This window comes from Mytilus trossulus, chromosome 1 (genome assembly GCF_036588685.1).
Source record: "Mytilus trossulus isolate FHL-02 chromosome 1, PNRI_Mtr1.1.1.hap1, whole genome shotgun sequence".
Lineage (NCBI taxonomy): Eukaryota > Metazoa > Mollusca > Bivalvia > Mytilida > Mytilidae > Mytilus > Mytilus trossulus.
Genome location: NC_086373.1, coordinates 25,965,899 through 25,992,031, shown reverse-complemented (window position 1 = coordinate 25,992,031; position 26,133 = coordinate 25,965,899). Strand labels below are relative to the sequence as shown.

Genomic DNA, 26,133 nt, shown 5'->3' with positions numbered 1-26,133 from the left:
TATTTGTTTCTAATGACCTTTCAAAGGGGTATGACCATTTTACTTGCAAGTTTTACTTTTCCGGACTTTTAGTGTAATGTTTGTAAATATTGAACTGAATGTTGTATCATAAATGTTGAATGGCGAGTAACATATCACAGATCTTCTTTAGTTCAGGATAACCTACTATGAGTCTTCCCATCTATCCAAATGCACAGTGCTGTTTGAATCGTTCTGACCTATCTAGTTATTTTAAAATAGCTTACGCCAAACTTATAATTGATCAGACAAATAGTACTGTGGATTCATTTATTTTCGTGGGTACCAATTTTCGTGGATTGAGGAAAACTTACATGTTCGTGGATATTTGATTTCGTGGTTTTGCCGAAGTCTGAATACAAGCCTATTGAAAATTTGTCATTCGTTGAACATTTAATTTCGTGGTTCAACTGTTCCCACGAAATCCACGAAAATTGGTATCCAATGAATAATAATGAATCCACAGTAACATACAAATGAGTCATGCAGAAAGACCCTCTACTTACAGGTTTGTTATGAATATGATGTTTGTCTTGTACTGGAATCTTCTTATGTGTTTTTCTCTCAAAACTATATTTAGGTAATTTAGCTCCTCTTGTTTTGATTTCTGAAGGCAATGGAATATGGTGAACATATTTCCTTTTTAATGTTGGATCACCATTATATTGATTTTCTCCACTTTCTATTGTTTTAGTTTCACTAGATACGCTTTCTTTGTCCTCGTCCCCATCCCCATCAGCAATGCTGCCATTTTCTTCTGCATTTGTCTCCCCTTCTTGGGTAAGAATTTTCATTCGTTTCTTCTTTTTCTTCTTTCCTGGCTTTTTGGGACCATTTTCTAAGTTAGTGTGACCGCCAGGTGGTCGACCCACTTTCTTTTTTGGATTATAATATGCTGTAGTAAATAAATTAAAATTCATTTAAAGCTAACAATTTTCAAACCATTTCACTCTCTTATCTGAAAAAGTGGCCACCACTAAATTTATTATTATCATTTAACCTAATTGGTCAACCCTATTTAAAGTATTTTCTATATATATATGAAGCACAATTTGTTAAAAATCTTTAGATTTTCTTTTTTATATATAAACACTTTCATTCAGTTATTGCTAGAAAACACACATATTCATTATCTCCTTGAGAAAACATTCATGCAAAGTTCTAACTAAACTTTTTTGTTCTTATTACTTCAGAACTTTGTTAAATGACAACTCAACTTGATCAAAATATAGATCAAGTGTCAATGCTTTGTTGACATTAGGAATTAACAATATTCTGTTTGAATGTACTTTTCAGAATCATTTGATTTAGTCGTAACAATATACATTTTCCAAAATTTCGACACAAAAAATTCATTGGTTTATCTTATTATTTTCAGAACAAAAAGTAGAATGTAGCATTGTCAAATCCTTGTTAGTATTGAATGGAAGCAGAATTGACAATTCAATCAAATTGATGAAACATGTTTTACTAGTTTGTGTTACACATTCACTTTACGGGACATTTGTTTTCTACTTTCAGGTTTTTGTACCCCTGATTGAGCTACAGTTCTGTTAGTTACTTTTCAGTTTGAGTATTTGTTATACTATAAACATATTAATCATTTATTTGCCACACTTACTGTACTGAGTTTTTGTAAGTTGTGAGCATTTTTCAGGACATTCTCCATTTATAAAGGTTTGACTGATAAGATTTGGACAGCACTCTAACTTTGTACATATTTTCCTACAGAACTCTGGTAATTTGTCTGCATGCTGAATTATTTCTACAACTGCTCTGTAACTCTTTCCTTTGTACCTAAAGTCAATCATCAAATGAAGTTAGTGAAATTTTAAATGTCTTACATACATTGTCACAAATTCAGTTCCTGGCTTTACTTTGGGCATTTTTAACTTTAAGCAATTGCTGTTGACTTCTTCCCAACTTTTAGCAAATGTTAATGAAAGCCTAATATTTTCAACATTGAGGGGATTATATCCTGTTGTCCTTTGATTTTAGCAATAAAATTTATTCATGTATACCAAAATAAACATTGAACGTTATCAACTTCATAAAAAATTGTTCAACTTGGATTTTACTTGAAACAACAACTTCTTATAAAATCACATACACAATAACTTATCTGGCCAATGTCTCATATTCATATTGATAAAATCTGAAGGTTTCTTCAACAAAAATTGTGTTGATTGATCTTTTGATCTGATTTGATTGATTTGGTTTACACAAGTGTTGAAGACCCTACTTTGACACATAATTGTCTACTTTCTACATATTGTGACTTGGGTGGAGAGTTGTCTCATTGCCACTCATACCACATTATCTTATTTCCAAGACAAAACATGTTTTTTGTATTTATTGTTCTTGAATCGGAATCAGCTGTTTACCATTACAATTTTGACTTAGATTTTATTTATCATTACTCTTCCTAACTACGGTAAATTCAGAAATTATTTCAAGGTTTTTATTAATCAAAATAATTTGACTACGTGAGCAATTATAAGAACCCTCATTCTGATATCTGTATGCAGATTTCACTTAAGAGGGTAGACCTTGGTCCAGGGAGATAACTCTTTATTTCAGTGAAGCGTTTGTAATAGTCAAGTTTTATAAACGTATTTTAAGCATTTACCTGAAAGAGATTGAAAATAATCTATGTATCCTAGAAGCTTAGAACGTATTTATGAAAATGGCTGAGACAAACGTACTGATGATTTTAAGAGTTATTTCCCTTAACCTAGGTCTACAACCCTAAATCACAATCTATCATTTTTGTCCATTCTTAAAGGAATACAATAAAAACAAGAATGTGTCCCCAGTACACGGATGCCCCACTCGCACTATCATTTTCTATGTTTAGTGGACAGTGAAATTGGGGTCAGAACCAGGGCTTCCAAAAAATATTTGAGCCAGCCAGACATTTCATATTTGATCCGATTTTAATCCCTTAAGACTTAGTCACAAAAGGCAATTATGGTAATCAGATGGCCATTCCAATGATTGACATTACATAAAAAAAAATACGATTTTAAACTTATCTTTGATATGATGTGAATTTGATGTTCGGATGTTACTGTTAAATTGGCAGTGCATCATTCAAAGTGTGCACATCAGCGTGCTCCTATCTGCCTTAGACTTTTTATTTGTGCAAAATGACATTGTCAAAAACTTTACTTTCATTTTCAACCGGATGTTGACTTGTTAATGGTAAAACTTGGAGCATAAACAGATACGTGAAATTCGTGTACGTTTCAAAGCACGACTGAGAAAAGAAGCCCTTTCCAGGTTATTTCCTCGACAAAATACTTGAATTGAACGTTAGATACAGGTATCAATGATAATTTTAGCATTTTTAAAGAAATGTAGGATGCATTATTAAATTTTCCACCTGTGCACATGCGCACACGTGTTCTAGTTCATATGACGTAGTTCTGACGATTTTTTATTTAAAACCTTTTTTAATTTTTCATCAAATCATGTTAATAAACTAATTTCTAATAATTTTAATCTTTTGGACTAAATCAATTAGATACAAACCGCTGAAATGTAAGAAAATAATACCGATCAATTTATACGATGTCCGGTACTGAACATAGTTTACCTGTCACCTGAACAGGTAGATTTCAGCTGTCCAACTACTAATTAGCCTGGATTAAAATTAGAAAGTATTGAAGTAGGTGTTGTTTTGATAGTAATTAATCATCATGTCACATTTATGACTGGAAATGTGTTGGATGTTAAAGGCAAAAGGTGACGGTCAAAAAGATCTTAAATTATGACCGAAAAAGCCTTGAAAACTAAAAAGTATATGACCGATTCATGCTTTACCCAGCCGGTCTTTTACCGGACATTATATAAATGACCGGAATATATGAATGTTTTGGAAGCCCTGGTCAGAACTCTTATTTGGCATTAAAATTAGAAAGATCATATCATAAGGAACATGTATACTAAGTTTCAGGTTGATTGGACTTCAACTTCATCAAAAACTACTTCGACCAAAAACTTTAACCTGAAGCAGGACAGACTAATGAACAAACAGAAGGACAGACCAACAGATGAACAGACGAACAGACCAGAAAACATAATGCCCCTCTACTATTGTAGGTGGGGCATAAAAATGCACACACACATTTTTGAATTTAAAGTACTTAATACTGTGAAAAGCATTTATAACTAGATACATATAAGATTAAGACTTACTTGGCTTTTAATATTTGTTGGTACATATCAGAATTAGGTCTGCCCTCCAGCTGAAGTTCTTTAAGCACCCTGCAGGGTTTGTAAGCCACATTTATCAGCATGGATAACACCTCTTTCATCACAAGAAATATTGGTCCAGGACCAACACATTTTGGTAAAGATGCTATTCTACTCTTACTCAGATGGGGACCAGAGAAACAATGATGGTTGTAATATACTTTATTGACCCATTCTCCACCTAAAATAGCAAGTTACAAGTGTTAAGAAAATAGATCCAATGATGCAGATGGTATGATTGCACAAAAAATTTCTTAAATATGCAAAATAATCATCTATAAGACAGATTTAAACTACTGTTTAATCGTTTCTTTTTGTGGGTATCAATTTCAGTGGAATGAGGAAATTTTTTATTAGTTCATAGATATTTTAAAACTGTATTTTTTGCAATTGTTTAGTGTGAAATAAATAGCATATATAGAATTATATTTATCAAAGTTGTACATATATCTATGCAAGTTTGTTTTGTTTGGTGAGGTACACATGTTTATGCTATTTAAAGATAGGTCAGTTTGATTGGATATATAAGGAATGCCAGTAGAATGTCATGCACGGGTGGTTTTAAAGTAGTTCGAGTCATTCGAGTCATTGCAGTCAAGTGTTCTAGAGGCTTTTTTCTAAATAAATAATTAGAAAAAATTTATTTACAGGTTGATAGTCCAGGATGGGTCGAAATATTTCTGTGCTAGTCAGAGACAGACAATTAATTTATCACAATACTCATTGATATGAAATGAATTACGTGTATTTATTATCTGAATAAAATGCACTTGACTTTTGCAAGTGGCTACTCCCAATTGAGAGTTTTGTATTATATTGATAAATGCTTTATGTTTAGTTGAGGTTACGAACATAACAATATAATAAGATGTTCATCTTTAATGTCAACTTCAACATTTGAAGTTAAATGTTTGGTTTAAAACTGTCAAAAGATCTGTCATTTTAACTCTGACATTAGACTACTTTGAAAAATTGATACACAAGTTTTTAATAATATGTCTTACATATAAACAGTAACAATTGTAAAAAAAACCTTTTAAATAGCTTAGTTATAACAATATTACTAAATATTTTTTACAGATGTGAAACAGAGAGAGCATGTTAAAATTCGTACCTTGTTTTGAATGTAAGACCTCATTTGTTGAATCAGTAACCCTGTTAAATAGAAAAACATATTAATATAATTTCAAACATTATTGCAATGTTTTTATTATTTCGAAATTTAACAGGATAAACAATGAAACTATTCCAGCTAAAAAAAATCTACTTAATTTTATATCAGTTGACAGTATCCATATAAAATAACATAAGTTACTGCATTATAAACAATCACATACTGCAGAATTAATTGTACTCACTCTGATAAAACAGCAGATTTCTTAACCTTTACTGGAGTTTTCAACTGGTACCCATTACTTTCACACCAACCAACTGGAAACAAGTTGTGTGATTCAAAATGTTCAATATGGCTGCTACCATACAATGGGATGTTGTCTAGGTGAATCCACAGTAATGGTTCAAACACTCTTGATATGGTAGCTACACATATTTGATTAGGATTTTCTGGATTAACTGCTTCAAATTTCATTCCAGGTTCAATGTCTTTGTCAAATTTTCTCTGAAAAAATAATTCAGAAAATAAAATGTTTTCTTCTTTCACTAGACAAGATTAATTTTGGTCAACATCTGATGTAATGGTATCTTAAACTTTAAAATACCCAATTATGAATGTTTTATGAAATATGGCGCGTTATTGCTCTATTAATTTTAAGCAAAAAAGCATGATTATGTCCCATTTTCTTTTGAAATCACTGCTTTAACAAAGTTATAAATGTATCAATCTGCAAGAAAAAAACAACAGTAGATGTTATTCTGAATGCTTCTGATTCTCTTTCTTAATCCAACAATGCCTTGAATAGATTATACTATACCTCAGGGAAACATGAATTAGGTGCTGCCTCTGCTTTACAATAATCCAAATAGTCCTCCCATGAAAGAGTTGACTTTGGCCAACCTACAAACAGGTCAATTATACTGTTAAATGGAACTAGGATCACGTTTTTCTACTTTAACAGTAATCATAAATAGTAATACTGCAGGAAGAAGTTTCCAGTGTCTCTGTTTAGACAAAATCTAAAGAGTCAAGATTTTGATCTTTTCTTTCCTCTTTTAATTTGACGAATTTTAGAGGCATTCTTGTACTAAAATGATAGGCTTTCATGATTTTGCACACCATGCAGAAATATATTTCAGATTTTTTTACTTTTGGTTTTTTGTTGGTATTTATCTGTACTTTTATTAAAAAGAATACTGTCTCAAATATATTTAACCCGATAGTTTTAGTTTTGTATTCACCAGCCTATTAAAGTCATAATCTATAATTATTCTTCATGTTAAAATGCCATATTTTGATTGGCTAATACAAGGGTGTTAATTTACTCTATCACATGGTTGAGCGGTTGACAATTTTTTTGAAAGCCACCCTCTCTGCTAGACCAATCAAAAATAGGTAATTTAAACAGAAATGAATAGAATTTTACATCAAGTTATTAAAGACAATGCTTAAAGTTCTAATTTACTATACAAGCATGGAACGACTCAAACTTATTTCTTTTACAATTGTTGGAAAAACATATTTCCCATGTTAATATTTTTTTTTAAAAACCTATAAGTCATTCTGTGTTCTGCTTATTGTTGATATTTTATTCCATACTTAAACGCATTCAATCACCATCGATTGGTTTCAACAGGTGATGTACATTTCATTAGCTTCATTGTGATGTAAATTTCTCCGCCAGGTTTGAGGCCTTTTAAACATGTTAAAAGGGGAATTTCCCCCAAAATTTAAATCAAATAAATAACAATAACAAAATAACAACAATTGAAAATATTTTTTTCTAGGTAACAGAGCTTATAATTCCCCCATTTCCCGCCAAATCCTTATATAGTTGATATGTCAAGTCAATGCATGCACAGTTATTGTCTATTTACTTCACTTCTGTTGAAAAAGCATTGTTTAATAGGGTACCAATCTGCTTTATCACCCTCTCAGCTATGTGTTATTTATATAATGATGAATTTAACATCTAATAGACAATGTATAATATAATGTGTAGCACAAAATGAAGTTTTCAAAATATATCAAATATTTCGCCATAAATCTAAATGAACCTTACCATTAGGTGGAGTAACATTTATGCCTTTTGACCGACACCACTTCATAGGAAATATACACTTAGATCCAGAATAACATGAGAATCTTATCCTACACATTTCTTCTGTATTTGCCAAGTCATCAATTTCAACAACAAAATAACGTGAATTTAAAACATATAGTACAGTCGCAGGACATATCTGTGTTTTATTTATAGGATTGAGAGCTTCAAGCTTCCAACCTATCTCAAAATTATGCTCATTCACTTCCTCTTGGTCCTACAAAGAAATTAAAATAAATATTTTAAACAGTTTCTGGTATACATATCTAATTCTTTTTGGTATATTTGTTCAAATAAATTAAAAGTAATTCATCTGTTATAGAAGAATATTTTTCTCAATTGAATTGTTTTATATTTTTCATGGTGAGGTCACTTAAAGCCAACTATATGATATGGGTTTTTCTCATTGTTGGAGGCCATACAGCTGCCTATAATTGCTTTCATTGACAATCATACCACATCTCCTTATTCTTATAATAAGAGAAACCTAAATGTTACTTTCCAGGGATTTGGTGAATAGTCGCCGGGAAAAAAAATGAAATTAGAAATAAGAAGCACTTCTTTATTTTTATTTTGAAATCTGAAAAATTTGAGTTGATTGGGTCTGTTGAACAGATAATAAAATAAAGTCTAGCCTATTAAATGCTTCTTTCACAAAAAAATAACATAAAATTTGAGTGCTTAAAAATTTTCAATATTATATCACTACAATGTATTAAAACAAGAATGTGTTCATAGTAATTGGATGCCCCATCCACACTATCATTTTCTATGTTCAATGGACTGTGAAAATGGGAAAAAATCTCTGATTTGGCATAGGAATAAAAAAAGAATCATATCAGGAAAATATCTACTAAGTTTCAAATTGATTGGACTTCAACTTCATCAAAAACTACCTCGACCAAATACTTTAACCTGAAGCGGGACTAACGGACGAACGGATGAACAAACAAATATACCCACAGACCAGAAAACATAATGCCCATAAATGGGGCATAAAAATACATCTTGACAATATTTTTTAGAAAATTCTGGATCGTAGGAAACACACTTCTTTCACGTTCCCACCCTAAACAAAAGTCATGGTATTTAAACACACATATAGATGTAATTTTACTTTATATTTTGTAAAGAAACAAGTTAATATGATTCACCTTAAAAATGGCAAGTGGTAAAACAAATTTCTCAGCATCTTTCAAAGCTGTCTTCAATACTTCTGGCCAATCTGTCTCACTATCTTCACTTATCAACTCTAAAAGTAAGGATAAAACATAGGCAACATTATTCATGTTATAAGGTCAAATTTAAAAACAAAAATTCATAAAATCTTCACCCAAAAAAAATGTTTTTCATGAAAATTGAATAAACAATAGAATTATAAATGCATCCAAACGTGTATATACTACAGCAAATAATAGATTATGTAAACAGTGATTTGGAATAGTTAACCAAATTGGTTACCCTGAAACAAAAGTAATTTCACACTTTCAAATAGTTTGGGTTTAGGGGTAGCACTTCGCTTAAGAAAAGAAAGACATGTGTATATTTCAAACTCTGTTTACTATTATGACTGAAGACAATATGCATACAAAAGTATATGACATGATTATACATTCTGTTATCAATGCTAACAACACATAAATGTCTCTGTATTGCGGCTAGTTCTATATACAAACCTTTTGGTGGTAGATATCTGAATCCGTGAGCTTTAGCCCATCCAATGGGATGCAGTCTATGGTTTAAGTAGAATAGCCAGAAATCGTGGGTTGCAGTTTCTACACCTTCAAACCTCAGATACAGACGGCCACCAACATTCTCCAGTATCTTGACTACCCAAACTTCTAATGGATTGATAGGATGCTGGAGTTCTAATCTCATGCCTTGTTTGAGCTGATCTATTGGAGTTATTCCTGTATTCTGTAATATATACATTTATGTAAATTCATACACTGCAGCCATGAATTCTGGATGTTTTTTTCAAAAAGGCCAAAATGAGGATACCAATTTTTGTTTTGCATTTTTTTGCATTAATGTGTCAATATCTTTTTAATGGTAACATTTTATCAATTTGAAAAGAAAACCATTACTTTAGCTGGCAGATAATTGTAAGTGTATCATTATTTGAATTCAAGAAAGTTTAACTTTTTTATTGGTTACTATGAATGAAGTGTCTGACTGCCATATATAATCTATTTCTTACCTTATCTAAAAGATAAGAAGGGGCTGTACGGGCACCAGTTAATGACCGCACAAGAAAATCTCTCCAATCATCAAACTTGTCTTTGATTGCTGAAACACATTAAAAACATGTTAGAGTTAGGCCAAAATTAAAAATATGTGTGTTTCCCCTCCCCCCACCCGGGTCAAAAATAAGCCCCCGGGTCAAAAAATTATTTTCCACATAAAAATCAAAATTATTTTTTTCCTGAAAATAATTTGTTTCCATTTTTGGAAAGTGTTTAAAGCAGAAGGATTGATAATCTAAATAAATACACTCAAATTGAGCACAAACAACTGATAAGTGGCCTAGACTGGGCAAGTTAAATTTATAATTTAAGATTTCTTGAAACCCAGGGGTTATTTTTGAAGTACCTCTGTTCAAAGGTCAGTTTTTTATAAGAAGGCTTAAAACGTATGTTGAAATTTGGCATGTGGAAAGCTGATACATGTACAACTCAGGAAAGATTTGGTTTTTATGAAGTTTTAAAAATATTTTGAAAGCTGTGAAAATTACCAAATTTGGTTGAACAGATCGGGATTTTTAATTGGTGGTCTGACATCAGTACCATGTATTTAATTTTTCTCCCTTTATAATAATTGAGATTTGGGATCATTTTTGATCTAGAAAACATGTAAAATGTGGGAGACTGCTGTGGACTCTTCAATAAGGAGAATGGGACATTTTACAATGCTCTTCATCAATGATTGGCTAGATATAGGAAGATGTGGTGTGAGTGCCAATGAGACAACTCTCCATCCAAATAACAATTTAAAAATTAAACCATTATAGGTTAAAGTACGGCCTTCAACACGGAGCCTTGGCTCACACCGAACAACAAGCTATAAAGGGCCCCAAAATTACTAGTGTAAAACCATTCAAACGGGAAAACCAACGGTCTAATCTATATAAACAAAAGTCTTGTGAATGAATTTAACAGAAAGGTGACAACTGAACAACTTTCTGCACCAAATTCCTTACAAGAGGAATCAATAAATAATAACATTTTAATTTTTACTATACCTTCTGGTGGTTGTAAAATTTGGTTATTCTGAGCACACCATCCTATAGGATGAATTTCAGAGGTCATCAGGTCACACCAAAAATCAGCCGAGTTGTCATCCTCATACCCATCAAATCGTAATCGTAATAATGGTCCACATGTCATAAGTACTGAAGCTACCCAGTATGTATCTGTATTACATTTGTTTGGCACTTCTAATTTCATTCCTTTTACAAATCCACTCTCTAAACTGTACTCAACCTATAAAAATAAGCAATACAAATGAAGTCTACATCTTTAAGTTTATTATCTTAAATAATTATTTATGCAGCAATACATTATGGACTTACTTCCACAGAATTTATTATAGTTGGAGTTATACAATTGTTCACATGTTACTTTTTACTAAGGATGTCAACTCGGTGAAGATTTACTAATTGATTACTTGTTAGATTTGCAGAGCAATACTTGAGTACTGGCTCTGTAAAATATTTACCATTGGGAAACACAAAATTATAATCTAATCAAGAAGTTAATTAATATCTATAGAAAAATTATTACTCAAACAACAGTATTTAGGAGACATAAAGAAATATATTTAAAGATCAACAAAGCAGTTATGATTAGAACTTACTGATTGATGCCATTTATCATTTTCTGAGGGTCTGCAGACTCGGTTCAGAATTTGTTCATATTTGAAAAATATTATATTGTAAACTTTTTCTGATTGATACATGTTCCTTAAAAGTTTTACTTCCTTAAAATACGTCTGTCTGTCTATTGAATTAGGGTACCAGTATATTCATATCACAATCAGATGTCCAAGAAATATTTGAAGTACCCCATGGTGTTAGTGGTGTTTGTTCCACAGGGTAATGTTATGCGTCTAGTGCGGTAGATCTATTCATATGGTTCTTATCGCCGCTGGCTAGCATATTTTATGTGAAAAGAAAGCCGAGTGTGTAAGTCTTTCCTGCCAGTATACAGTCTCTACATTACCAAGACTCTAGCAGTATCCTCCTCGTTGGTAACACTGGTAACTGACATCTTTCGAAGTCAGGCTGAACTGCTTGGGGATCTCGGAGCAGCAAGGGCCCTAGAGATGCAGTGTGTAGGCCCACCGATGTGTGGATATGCCCTTGCACTCATCAACCTTGCTCCAGCTATGGGTAAATAGTTGGCTAGATAGGAGTCATAAGCCCAGCAAGGCAACCTATCTAAGAGAGACAACTCGAACAAAACCGGAAAGATCATGATTCGTAAGCCTTGGTTTGGCAACTGATCTAGAGGACTGGAACCTTAACACGAAATCCACTGGCCCTCCAGGTTGGGGGTTGAGCACAAGACCAACTATCTCGTCTCATAAAAAAAATGCAGTTACGGAAACAAGGACAAGAAAAAATTTAACTCATCTCGTATTAAGATCAGAGTACCAGCAGACATCTGCAAGCATGAATGATGTCAGTGAAAGCCTAACGGAAGCTGACAACATGAAAAGTATTTTGAGCACGAGAACAAAACTAAAACTTGGATGTTGGAATGTAAGAACAATGTATGAAACAGGAAAACAAGCGCAAGTCATCAGAGAAATGAGAGCATACAAACTCCACCTGCTAGGTATTAGTGAATGTCGATGGACTGGATGTGGTAAAAAATCTACAAGTACAGGTAAAACAATTTTGTATTCTGGTAGAAAAGACGAAAAACATCAAGCAGGAGTAGCAATTATAATGAGCAGAAACGTTACAAAGGCCATGATAAGAGTATGCCCCTGTAAACGAAAGAATAATCAGAGCTCGCTTCCAAGCAAGGCAGGGAAAACTAACCATCATTCAATGCTATGCTCCAACAAATGAAGCAGAGGATGATGTGAAAACTGATTTCTATCTAGCTCTACAATCTGAGATAGAAAAAGTACCAAAACATGATGTTACAATAGTGATGGGTGATTTGAACGCCAAAGTAGGAAATGATAACACCGGGAATGAAAGAGAAATGGGAAAATATGGGTGTGGCAAGATCAACGACAATGGAGAACGTTTAGTGGACTTATGTAGTGCTAATAACTTTGTAATAGGGGGTACTATCTTCCCTCATAGAGATATACATAAGCTGACATGGACTTCTCCAAATGGTAGAGACAAAAACCAAATAGACCATATTATCATCAATGGAAAGTGGAAAAGATCTCTGCAAGATGTACGCGTTATGAGGGGTGCAGATGTTGCTAGTGACCACCATCTAGTAATTGCAAACATCAAACTGAAACTTAAAAAGTTGTCTACTTATGTAAACGTGTCAAGGAAATTTGATGTTGGTAAATTACAAGATCCAAAAATCCAGCAAGAGTTTAAACTGGAAATAAAGAACAGGTTTCAGCTATTAGACAACCTCACAACTGACAACACAACCACAATATCAGTCAATGATGAATGGCAGCACATACATGAAATCTACACTCAAGCCAGTAAACAGGTACTAGGATTCAAAAGACAAGTACACAAAGAATGGATAACACCTGAAACTTGGAATTTGATAGATGAAAGGAAAGAAGTGAACAACAAAATTTGCCAAACACGTTCTGAGAGAATTAAGGAAAAGCTAAGATCAAAGTATACAGAATGCAACAAGAAGGTAAAAACAGCAACAAGAAAGAACAAGAGAGATTTTATGGAAGACCTAGCAAAAGAAGCAGAAAGTGCAGCTTCAAATCAGAGAATGAGACAGATTTACCAAGTAACTAAACAACTAAGTGGTAAAAATGCTAAGATAAATATGCCTATTAAAGACAAAAACAACAATATGATAACAACAGAACGAGACCAATATCTGAGATGGAAGGAACATTTTCAAGAGGTTCTTAATCGAAAAGATCCAGATAATATAGCAATTATTCCTGAGGCACCCTTAGACCTTGAAATAGATACAGATCCACCTTCAAAACAAGAAATACAGAAAGCCATTAAAAGCTTGAAAAACAAAAAGGCACCTGGCATGGACCAACTGAACGCAGAACTTTTTAAGATAGACCCAGTTCTAGCAGCGGATACTTTACATCCAGTATTCCAGAAAATATGGGAACAAGCTATTATCCCTAACAATTGGTCTGAAGGCAACATCATTACAATACCAAAATCAGGAGACTAACTGCAACAATTGGAGAGGAATCACCTTACTATCCATTCCAAGTAAGGTCTTCTGCATAATTTTAATTTCAAGAATAACAGAGGCTGTGGATAAGAAACTACGACAAGAACAAGCTGGTTTCAGAAAAGGTAGAGGCTGCATCGACCACATATTTGTCCTACGCAACATCTTAGAACAGTGTCATGAGTGGCAGAGGAAACTACTGCTAAATTTTGTAGACTTCGAGAAAGCGTTTGACAGCTTACACCGGGAAAGTCTTTGGGAAATTCTGAGAAACTATGGTATACCAAGTAAGATAGTGCAACTCATCAAGCAGTTCTATACAAATTTCTCATGTACCATCAACTCTGAAGCTGACACTTCTTTCCTCGTAAAATCTGGAGTAAGACAGGGATGTGTTATGTCATCTGTGCTGTTTATAATTGCTATTGATTGGGTAATGAGAACAACCCTAGCAGAAAGAAACACCGGACTGAGATGGACACTTTGTACTATGCTTGAGGACACAGACTATGCTGATGATTTAGCTCTTTTATCCCATACCGAAGACCATATGCAGGAGAAGACCAAAAAGCTAGAAGAAACAGCTAAAATGATTGGACTTAAGATCAATGCCAAAAAGACAAAGCTAATGTACCTCAATACAGAGAAACATCCTGTCATATTTGTAGAAGGGAAACAGCTTGAAACAGTAGAGTCATTTAATTACCTAGGCAGTTGTATAACAACAGAAGGTGGTGCTGAGAGAGACATTAAGATCAGAATAGGAAAAGCTAGATCTGCATTCATTAGATTAGGCAACATCTGGAAAACAACAGCCTTTTCAAAGAAAACAAAGCTCAGACTCTATAACAGCTGTGTACTCTCTGTACTCCTATATGGCTCAGAGTGCTGGAGAATGACTGACAAAGACATCAACAGACTCTCAAGCTTCCATAACACATGTCTGCGAAAGATAATGAAAATATTCTGGCCAAACAAAATCTCCAACAAAGACCTACATGAGATGACGAATACCAAAGACATGGAGACTTTGCTCATACAGAAAAGATGGAGGTGGCTTGGTCATGTTATACGCAAACCATCTGATGACATGACCAAGGTAGCCCTTAGATGGACACCAGAGGGGAAGAGAAAGAGAGGCCGACCTAAAACAACATGGAGACGCACTGTAGAAAATGAATTAAAGGAAAGAGGATATACCTGGGGCACAGTGGAAAGAACAGCAAACAACAGAGAAGAGTGGAGGAAACTTGTCCTTGCCCTATGTGCCACTAGGCATAGCAAGGACTAAGTAAGTAAGTATGATTCATCCATCAATCAATCAGTCTTTGAAACTCGCACAGCTAATTTGTATTAAGACAGGTACACCGTAACAAATTCAAAACTCGTATTGTTTAGTGTAGAAAATAATCTTTCTGTAGATAGTATTTTGAAAGGGAAAAACTTTATTTATCAATCTATTTTTGCCATCAATTTGACATTAGTAACAAGACACTCATTTCTGCTTACGTGTTTAAATGCTGTTGGAGGAATTGAAACTGAATTTGTCTCCTCCAAATGTTTCTCCCATATAAATTCTGCTTCTTCATTATCAACAGTGTCTGCACCTGAAAATGACAAGAAATTTGACTGAAAATAAGAAACAAAATAAAATTTGATTGCAATAAAAAGATAACATTCTATTTTTTAGTAGTTGTATATAGAAAACAAATTAATCCCTCTTAATTTAGAATGAGGTTTTTCCTGTTTAAAATCTTTATTGCAGTCATATGACACAGTCACAGTTATGTGAAACAATACTAATATCAGTGACAAATTTTCACATCTTAATTATCTTATGACAAGAACCTTAGAAATTAAAAACAATACTTTTTTTTAAGTGACAAATTTTCTCTCTTGATATTGAATTTGTTATAAACCAATTGCATGAATAGAAAATTGTTTTCAAGAAATACATATATATATTTAAGCTGTCACTACTGCCTCTTATACTTTTGGTGTGATGAAGTTCTAAATACTTCTAAAATTTCATGTGGTAAAAGCAGGATGTGTCTTTCGCATGTTTAGATACATGTAATCAATAAACAAGTCACATTTAATATCATTAATTATGCCCCACCTATGACAGTAGAGGGACATTATGTTTTCTGGTCTGTGCGTCCATCCATCGTCCCGCTTCAGGTTAAATTTTTTGGTCAAGGGTAGTTTTTGATGAAGCTAAAGTTCAATCAACTTGAAACTTAGTACACTAGTTGCTTATGATATGATCTTTCGAATTTTAAAACCAAATAAGACTTTTGACCCCAATTTCATGGTCCACTGAACAAAGAAAATGAAAGTGGGAGTTTCAGGTTAAAGTTTTTGGTCAAGGTAGTTTTTGATGAAGTTGAGTCCAATCAACATGGTCAACTTAAAACCATGTTCCCTATGGTACAATCTTTCTAATTTTAATGCCAAATTAGATGGTCCACTGAACAAAGAAAATGAAAGTGGGAGTTTCAGGTTAAAGTTTTTGGTCAAGGTAGTTTTTGATGAAGTTGAGTCCAATCAACATGGTCAACTTAAAACCATGTTCCCTATGGTACAATCTTTCTAATTTTAATGCCAAATTAGATGGTCCACTGAACAAAGAAAATGAAAGTGGGAGTTTCAGGTTAAAGTTTTTGGTCAAGGTAGTTTTTGATGAAGTTGAGTCCAATCAACATGGTCAACTTAAAACCATGTTCCCTATGGTACAATCTTTCTAATTTTAATGCCAAATTAGATTTTTTACCCAATTTCACGGTCCATTGAACATGGAAAATGATAGTGTGAGTGTGGCATCTGTGTACATTGGACACATTCTTGTTTTAAATGTAATATAGAGAAAAGGAGAATAAATGTACAGTATAGAATTAAACTTTTGAAGCAATTTCAAACACATATAGCTTTAGTAAATATAGTACATTTTGAAAAAGAAGGTTATAAACAGATTTGAAGATGCAATCCTGGCATGTATATGGAAACAAATTAACATATAATTTGAGAATGCTTGAACATTGTCAGAAAAAAAAATCCCAACCTTTTTTGGTTAACAAGTCACCCTCATCTTACTGACTCTGTCCCTTTAGAACCATATGCATAATGATTTAATATTAAAGAAGAATGAAAAGGGAAGATTCAGGATTTTAAGGTAGAAAGGGTTCTTTTTTAGCAGTTTTAATATCAATGAAGCTATAAAGAAATAAGCATTTCTTACTCTAAGTATGTATACCTTTATTTGTTTTCTTTTCATCACTTTTTGTAACATCCTTTGTTTCAACTAAAGAATCTCTGCTACTTTCTTCCTCTTCGATTGTTTCTTTCAATTCACATGTTGTAAGAAACTGACTTTGTTTTACTTTGTCAACACCTGCAGAATCTGTAACATCATATATAGCTTGTTCTTTATTTTCATTGTCTTTTTTAATCTTCTGTTCCATTATATTCTCAACTTCCATGTCATCTGCCTTCGTAATATCTTTTGGAGAAAATTCAGTATCAAGTTTTTCATTTGGGACACTGAAACCAATTTTTTCAATAATATCAGGGTCATTTTGATGCTGTGTTGAACTGTCTATACACTTATTATCAACCTCATCTGAACCAACAGTTTGTGTTTTATCAGTCTTCATTGAATCAACAGCAGACTCTTGGTTTGTAACATCACATACCTTTTCACTATCTCTACCGTTTTGCGAAACACTTCCAGTTTGCAGTGTATCAATATTTGTACAGTCTTGATCCATGGCAGTATGGCAAACATTTTCAGTGAGATCTAAATTCTGTTCTTTGGAGCTATTGGGCAAATTTTGAGAAGTTAGGGAAGTATCAGAAGATGCTGATGCTACAGACATTAATGGCTGCCCAATCATTCCAACTGAAATGCAATTTGCTATACTTGGCAAATCTGTAGAACTTGCAGACATAATTGGCACCGATGATAATTTTTCTACTAGTTCAGACTGCTCATGTGGTAAAACCATAGTATTTGTAATCCTGGTGCTTGGCGTTAATTGCACCAAATGTGGATCAATAGGAAGTCCAATGGTTGTTATGGCACCTGGCAACATATTAGAAGGTTGAAGTTGAAGTAGTGGTAAACTAATGTCTTCTGAAGAAGGAACATTATTCACATTTTGTATGGCAGTGGCAGTAATATCTGTGTATGCAGGTAAATGGCTTGGTAATGAAACATTTTCAACAGGAATCTGCTCGAATGTTTGAGGAATACTTGAAACATTTACAGCTTCTTTTTGATTTTTAGAGTTATCTCCACTTGAGGTGACTGTAAGTGGTAATTCTGTAGATTCAATTTCACCATTATCCTCCATTTTAACTTTTTAATTTATTTACTGAAAAATATATATACATTATCTGTCTTTTAAATTTTAAATGTTTTTATTAACTCCATTAAAGCTCTGATAAGAACACTAGTACTACTATGTAACAACATTGTTTTCCATAAACATGATAAATGCTAATCAATTGTATAAGCACAACAATTTTAGAGGGATGGGTAACAATTACAATCCCCTGTACTGCCCACACTGTACAAAGGTCTGAATATTCTGTAAAAGACACTAACTCTTAAGTCCAAGCTTATTTATATCAATGCCAAAAATCTGTCAAAAAAACAACAAAATGTAGATTTTTTGTCCAATTGACTGCTATACCCCACACAGTTGACCACTTTTGTACTCTATACATGTGTACAAAGAGCTCCATGGACAATGTAGACTAGAGCAATATACAATGTATATGCATCCATCAGCACCCTCTTGTCTTGAAGGTAACACAATATGGCAAACATTTATATATACTTAGATCATGCTTTTGTGTATAAGATTTTATGATGTTTAATCAATAGATTGATAGTTTAAATTTTAATATTAAAAAAGGAAATTATTATAGGGTCTTTTTTGAAACCAGACACAACACTTTTATTTCTATGGGTTGTTTTGAGTGTTGTCACCTGTAAGCTTAACCTTATAATATAGGGAAAAAAATCAAAATGCCATTTTTACATTTAATTTTTTAACATGTTTTACTTATAAATAATTATCTGACAATTTGTTTCAAGGTAAAAAGGAAAAATATTACTTAAAAAATGCTAAATAATGACCTTCTCTTAATGCTATGTATTAGTCTGTAAGGTAAAAAAACAACAACATGTACCTGAGTGTCTTTTAAAATGCTGAGAAAAATAAGGGTCCATAGAAAGGTAAATAATTTTAATTGTTTCGATGATGGCATTCAGTCTACTGGTCTAACTATAATAATCCATGTTATATTTCTTTTATTATGAACAAATTATGGTCAGTCAGTTAGTGAAAACTCATATTTTTTTTCAGACCACTTAAAACAAATGTTCAATAATCTTTAAAAAAAAATATTTATAAAAAATATTGTTTGAATGAAAATATTTTAAAGCTTTTTAAATCTTGACTGTCAAAAGGTATTAGTTTCTGTTCATTGATTGGTTGGTAAATACCTTTTCCTTAGCGTTTTAACCATGTATAAAAAAATATTAGGGTATAACTGGATTCACTTTTGCTGTCTTAATCTTTAAAGATTGAAGAATGCATGTACAAACATGAAAAATAATGATTCTTTATAAAACCATCTGGATGTTCACTTTTTTTACTCTACATACATGTACATGTACATGACATATAATAAATTTGTAAACACAAAATATTTTTTTATTATTTGGGTTGTTATCATTTTTAAACAAAATTCTGTGTACAGGTTTTCTAGATACATGTAGCAATTTAAAGTAAATTAACACTATAATTTTTCTCAGCTTTATATATACTTTCTATAATACATTTATGCATGTAGATTCTTCACACATTTTCAAGTCCTCAATATTCACTGTATATATTTTGATTTGTTTCAATAGTTCTAAATGGTTACAAAACAATGTCATAATCTGAAATACCACCAAATTATGTATACTTTACCATATTTTCCATTTTTATTCATCTTATTTTCATATTATTTTTTTTTAGGGGGGGGGGGGGGGAGTTTTTTTTTATTTGTAATTATTGAAGACCTATTACCATGATTACATTTGTATCTATTTGCTAGTATGACAGTCTTGTTGAATAATAACTTGACAGTCATTCACAAACAACAATCATTGTTGGGTTTTTGTTCTGATTGGTTATGTCTGTCATCATGTGTCTGTTCACCTGGTAAAATTTTGTGATGAAAGATTGTCACTTTATATATACAATGTATATATATACGAGTCTAAATTGAAAACTATGTTCAAACCTATGATTGTGTTGGATAAAAATCGCAATTTTTATACGTGTGCATGTAAAACAAATTCGTTGTAGAAGGGTCTAAAAACAGCACAAACAACATTTTCCAAAAGACCAAAAAAGTGAAAAAGTATATTTAAACAAAACGCATTTGACTAACAGGTTGAACAACTGACGTTATTTAACCCTGCTGACTGCCATTGGTGATTGCAAATAAAATTAATCACAAGTTGCAACAAAATGGATCTCAATATAAATATAATACTAAACAGAATTTTTTTTACTTGTGGCCACGATGTTATGTCACAAACATAAAGTGTCAATATTTTTATGCCACATATATAAATTTTTGCCTTTAAAATGATTGAAGTTTGAAGCATAATCATTAGCTGTGAATATCAATTAAACATGTGCGTGCAGAGGCAGATTTAGAGGGGCCAGAGGTCCCAGGCCCCCCTTTTCTAGGAATAATAGCGAATCACTAAAGCATGACTGGAGTAGGTCCCATCTTAGGCAGTCAGTGGGCCCCCACTTATACAAATTTATGAATCTGCCACTGGTGTGTGTGTTTATTGATATTCACAGCTAATGATTATGCTTTAAGCTTCGATTCATTTAAAGACAGAAATGTTTGCTCCTCAATTTATTTTACCATGTGTTTATGCTGGGAACAGTATATCTATAATATATTAATATATATGTTCCTGGTTTATGGGAAGACCTGTAATTCTGTTCATTTTCCCCATGTGCCAATGAAAACATAACGTTAGGCTAATTCTTTGCTTAAAATAGGACTGGATAAATATGGGGCAGCCCCGTTATTCCGACACCCCATTAGTCCGACACCCCATTGGTCCGACACCCCATTATTCCGACACCCCATTGGTCCGACACCCCAATAGTCCGACACCCCATTAGTCCGACACGGATATAATTGAACAATATTATAATAAAAAGTAAAATATGAAAATACCAAACTCCGAAGAAAACGGAAAGTCTTTAGTCAAATGGATAAATCAAAAGCCCACTTATCAAATGAATGGATAACAACTGCCATATTCCTTATAAACGGTAGTTTAAATCTGGTTTCATAGATACAGTTTCAAGATTCAAGATTTTCAAGATTTTATTCATAACCTCAGACTCATACAGGTGTACAAGAGGACAATATATACAGACATGAGATAATACATAGCGAGACAGGACAGACGAAACATAAATACATAGTATATTATAAAGGACAATTGGTGAAATTAGTTAAAGTATTTCATAATTATTTCACGAAAATTTCCTTTGAACTTGTACGTTACATATAGACAGCAAGCCAGTAAAGGAGTAGGTCCGGTAAGGACCGATTTGGCCTCAAATTTCAGGTTCATCTGACGAAAGATTTTGCCCACTTTTTAAACACTTAAGTGTCTATTTCATTTGATTCAATTAATTTATGTGAAAGATTTTAACTGATTTAGTCATGAAAAACGATCCGATTTAAGATCAAATATGCCGAAATATGTCACTTTTCAGATGGTTTTTGTCAAAAATGAAAGTGGCCGCATCCGTGTTCATCCTCAACCTTTATATATGTTATGTATTATCATCAAGTACAACATACATTTCAATATTAAGGATGAGCACGAATGCGGCCACCTTCGTTTTACACGGAAACCGTCTAAAATATCCTGATATTTTTATTTATAATTGATGCATGAAATAATGCAACCGTTATTCTTTTGCTTTAGTTTCAGAAATATAAGTAAAAAACTGCAATTGCCCCCTTTGTTATATTTTTAGCCATGTCTGCCATGTTGGTTGGATGGCAGGGTCACCAAACACATTTCTAAAACTAGATACCATAATCATAATGCTGATTGTGGCCAAGTTTGGTTAAAATTTCCTCAGTAGTTTCAGAGGAGAAGAAAAATCCAGGGGCCAATTGACCATTTTGGTCATGTTTGAATTTGTAGATCGTACAGTGTAGCTCTATCTATCATAATATTTAAAATCATAACCTAAAACTGCAAAATTTCCTTAAAATTTACAAATTTCAGTTGCAGCAACCCGACAACGGATTGTACGATTTGTCTGAAAATTTCAGGGCAGATAGATCTTGATCTAGTAAACAATTAAAACCCATTTCAGATTTGCTCTAAATCCTTTGGATTTTGGATTTAGAGATATATTCCAGAATCTACATTTTACCCCTATTTTCTATTTTTAACCATGCCAGCCACCGCCTTGGTTAATTGGCCGGTTAATCGGACACATGTTGTTAACTAGCTGATACCTAAATGATGATTGTGGCCAAATTTGGTTGAATTTGAAAATTGGCCCAGTTGGTTCAGAGGAGAAGGTTTTTGTAAAAGTTGACGAGCGACGCCGGTCGACGGACGCCAAATGATGGGCCAGATGAGCTTAAAATGCATATAATAGACAAAGCACATTAGGAAAAATGAACGAGGAAATACATTATCTTCATTTCAAGAGAATAATATCATTAGTTAAAACTAATCCTCCTGAGAGTCCTCATAATTACAATAACATAATTCATGAAGTACATACTTACAATATTATAATTTTGCTTAATGTCCAGTGACAAATATTACATGCGAAAACAATTTAACAATAAATACAATAGGTAGGTACTGTAATAGATACCATCCGGGGTGAAAAAAGGTCAATGAAACTTGGAGTGCTGCTGAATGATAAACGTATATTGAATAGGGACAAACATTTGCCTTGCAACAGGCACAGACAAAAGGCTACCGATGATCCCTAGATTTGTTGCAATGTTTCTTAACCTGCAGAGAGCGTGGTACTCTCTCTACACGAGGCATCGGATAAAACATCACCACTTTGACATTTGTGGAAAATAATATACCTCGACCAATCAAACGGACGTCCCATGCACCCAGGGTTTACTGATAGTTGGAAAAAGGCAAAAGTGACCATAATTCTATTCCCACTTTAATTTTAAATGGATATCAAAACTCATTGACCTTGTCCATCGAATGACTGAGAACAGGAAAGGCAACTTAGGAATATCAAGGTTGGTTGGTATTAGTGAAAATAATGGCATATATTTACTCAAACCGAATACAGAAAACCTGATTCAGATGCCGAGTAGCGAACATTTTGTAAAACTAAATGTACTTTTTGAAGTTTTGTCGAATGACTAACATGGCGATACTCTACTTTGTGTTTCTCCCAAAGGAGGGAAATAAGAAAGTTAAGGCTCCAATTAGGCTTTACTGAATAAAAGTTTGTATGTAAGATGCGAAGTTGATTCGGTGTGGTGTACAGAATTTGTTTGAGAAGAATATTTAAGTTTAGTTTGTCTTTATGCAACACTGTTTGTACTTATTGAAGAGTGAATTATTTAAAGCAAATACGTTAAACACTTAAAATAGGGGTGAACCAAACAGAACTTTGTAAAGTTTGGTGCGTTCTCCGTTAAGAATCAGCCAAAAATGTACTGGTAAAAAGAAATAATGAAAACAAGTACATTCCTGTAACAGTGTCAATGTGAAGAGAAGTGGAGTTTGTTGCTAGATTTATTTTCATGTCACATGTTTGCCTGGTTTGTTTAAAAAACAACCGATAAGTTGTGTTTTTAAAGATGCAACAAAGAACACAAATGAAAATAACTTAAATATAATTACAGAAATTTTGTTGCTTTATGAATATGCAATTACAAATATTGTTGCATACATGTATGTCATCATTCATGGACATGACGGTTTGAATACATGATTGGTAGTTAATGTTTGTCTAATGTCCAGTGGCAAATCTTTCATGACTATTCAGTTCATGTTCATTCTGACAGCACATTGCATCCATTTATATCGAAGTTTCAACCTTAATCAAGTCTTCTTTGTATAGAAAGATGTTATAAACTTAAAACACTCTCGATGGCTCTCAGTGTTCGATAATTAAGTTCGTGTACTGTATATATATGAATCGAAATAGTAATGGTTGGAATCATTAGTCCTTCTTTATGGTAAAATGACAGTTTTTCCAGTTTTGACTGTCTCCGAGACCTTATCACGTGTACACGATTCATTATGATGAGAGACTGCTGATAACATTTATTTTTTAGTAGAATGTGTTCCCATATAGAACATATCTTAAATTAGTTAACCAGAACTTGCAAGGACCTTGGTTTTTCTTATATGGACGTAGTCATGGTACTTCTTCAATAGTAATATCAAACAGGTGACATGATATTATCTGTTTCTGTGATATACACATAAGCAAGAGTAGTTCAAATATCAAAATTCTACGAAGGAGTGTAGGGATTTGGGGAGGGGTCGTTCATATAGATATTCTTTAATTGACATGCAATTTTCTCTATACTTTATACTGTTTGCAATTATTCTCTAACCTTTATATTTCGGCGGTTATTTACCTTTGTCGGACTACTGGTGTGTCGGACTATTGGGGTGTCGGACCAATGGGGTGTCGGAATAGTGAGGTGTCGGACTAATGGGGTGTCGGACTAACGGGGTGTCGGAATATCGGGGCGACCCCATAAATATACACCTTAATGCATGCACACGTTTTATTTCAATATAAGTTCTATACATTTCAATTATAAAAGTTTGACCTTTTTGGCCTAACTTACTCCATACTGATCCATACTCTTTTTCATATTTACCCTCCCCCTTTTTTGTCAGCTATATTTCAGTGATTTTTTAAAGTTTCTAATACAATATGTATACTGGAAGATGTGTAACTTTGTCTTTATTTTATGTTTGCCAATAAACGTAAAAGGCTTTGTATTTAAGCATAACAAGGTATGGGACAAATATACACATGTAAACAGAATAATTTTGTTATTTTGACCCCAATTAAAGTAGCCAAAATATATCAGAACCATCCATTTATTTTAATGTATACATAAATTAAGTTTCAATAGAAGTTTCTGCATTTCTGAAGATAAGTTTGAAAATTTTTGTATGACTTAGTTGATTCGCCTCACGATTCGCCTACTCATATTTACCCTCCCCCTTTTTGTTACGTATTTCAGTGATTGTTGAAAGTTTTTTTATCTGTAAAAAAAAATTAAGCCATAAAGTTACAGAACTCACTAGCAAATACTTACTGTACCTTTACCTATAATACTGGTTCCATATTTAAAAGGTCTATAGATAAATTATGAAATAATACTTTCGAGGTTCTATTTTTAGACTAGAGTAAAAATGAATGATAAATTTTCCGCGTATAATAACCAAATAAAAAGTATTTGCAATAACGATACTATATTTATAATTAGTATTGCCTCATTTGCATTATACAATATTTTCCATTTTGCTGTTATCAATCACTCCAACTGTTTTAAATATGGTACTAATGAAATGATATTGATATTCTTCCAAATTATTCTTGCTGAAATAAACAAGTCATGAATATGCATATATATATTTGATATTTGACCGACCAAAACAATCGGTTAAATTTCCTATAAATAATGAAAAATATTTGGGAAAAAGATTTATGCAGTTACCTTATAAATTAATCGATATGCCAATTAAAAGAAAAATGCAGTATCGAATCTTCAACACTACAAATTTACAATTTTCTGTCCTTCTGTTTGTAATCATACTTCCACGTTCAAGATGGCAACTAATCGCCAAAAGTACATTGTGCGCATGTCCTTGTTACAAGATGCCGCTAACATGCCCCAATATTTTATATCATATTTTTAAATTTAAATATTTGTACGTGGCGGAACTTGGTCGATAAACACGTGTAAATGATAAATACACAATTTTATCAAATGTATGAAATAGTAGATAATCAATACTTAACAAATATGATTAATTCATTAACAAAAAATGAGTTTATACTTCCCCTTCGCCTTGTGCAATAAAAACAGTTATGTACATGTATAATGTTTTAAACTGTGTCTCGAATGTATGGAGAAAATTTAATCTACTATTGGAACAGTATACTGACAATATTTTATGTCCATATTAATATAAC

General features: G+C 32.8%; 1 protein-coding gene across 2 annotated transcripts in view; it reads right to left on the bottom strand.

Annotated features, from left to right (window-relative positions):
- The window catches only part of LOC134720355 (scm-like with four MBT domains protein 1), a 30,643-nt gene extending 4,838 nt beyond the window's left edge, over positions 1–25,805 (bottom strand). Inside the window, exons 1-14 of one of the 2 annotated variants that reach the window (XM_063582829.1) lie at positions 25,655–25,805; positions 17,115–18,234; positions 15,371–15,468; positions 10,732–10,972; positions 9,691–9,779; positions 9,167–9,407; positions 8,645–8,742; positions 7,452–7,707; positions 6,207–6,289; positions 5,634–5,893; positions 5,390–5,430; positions 4,219–4,456; positions 1,640–1,815; positions 525–913 (exon numbers count right to left, since the gene is read on the bottom strand). In XM_063582829.1, coding sequence (XP_063438899.1) covers positions 525–913; positions 1,640–1,815; positions 4,219–4,456; positions 5,390–5,430; positions 5,634–5,893; positions 6,207–6,289; positions 7,452–7,707; positions 8,645–8,742; positions 9,167–9,407; positions 9,691–9,779; positions 10,732–10,972; positions 15,371–15,468; positions 17,115–18,213 — 3,309 coding nt within the window. In that variant the 5' untranslated portion in view covers positions 18,214–18,234; positions 25,655–25,805. Of the gene's footprint in view, positions 1–524; positions 914–1,639; positions 1,816–4,218; positions 4,457–5,389; positions 5,431–5,633; positions 5,894–6,206; positions 6,290–7,451; positions 7,708–8,644; positions 8,743–9,166; positions 9,408–9,690; positions 9,780–10,731; positions 10,973–15,370; positions 15,469–17,114; positions 18,235–25,252; positions 25,558–25,654 lie in introns of those variants that run through there. The other variant, XM_063582830.1, reaches the window with a different exon arrangement.
- Between the last annotated feature and the right edge of the window lie 328 nt (positions 25,806–26,133).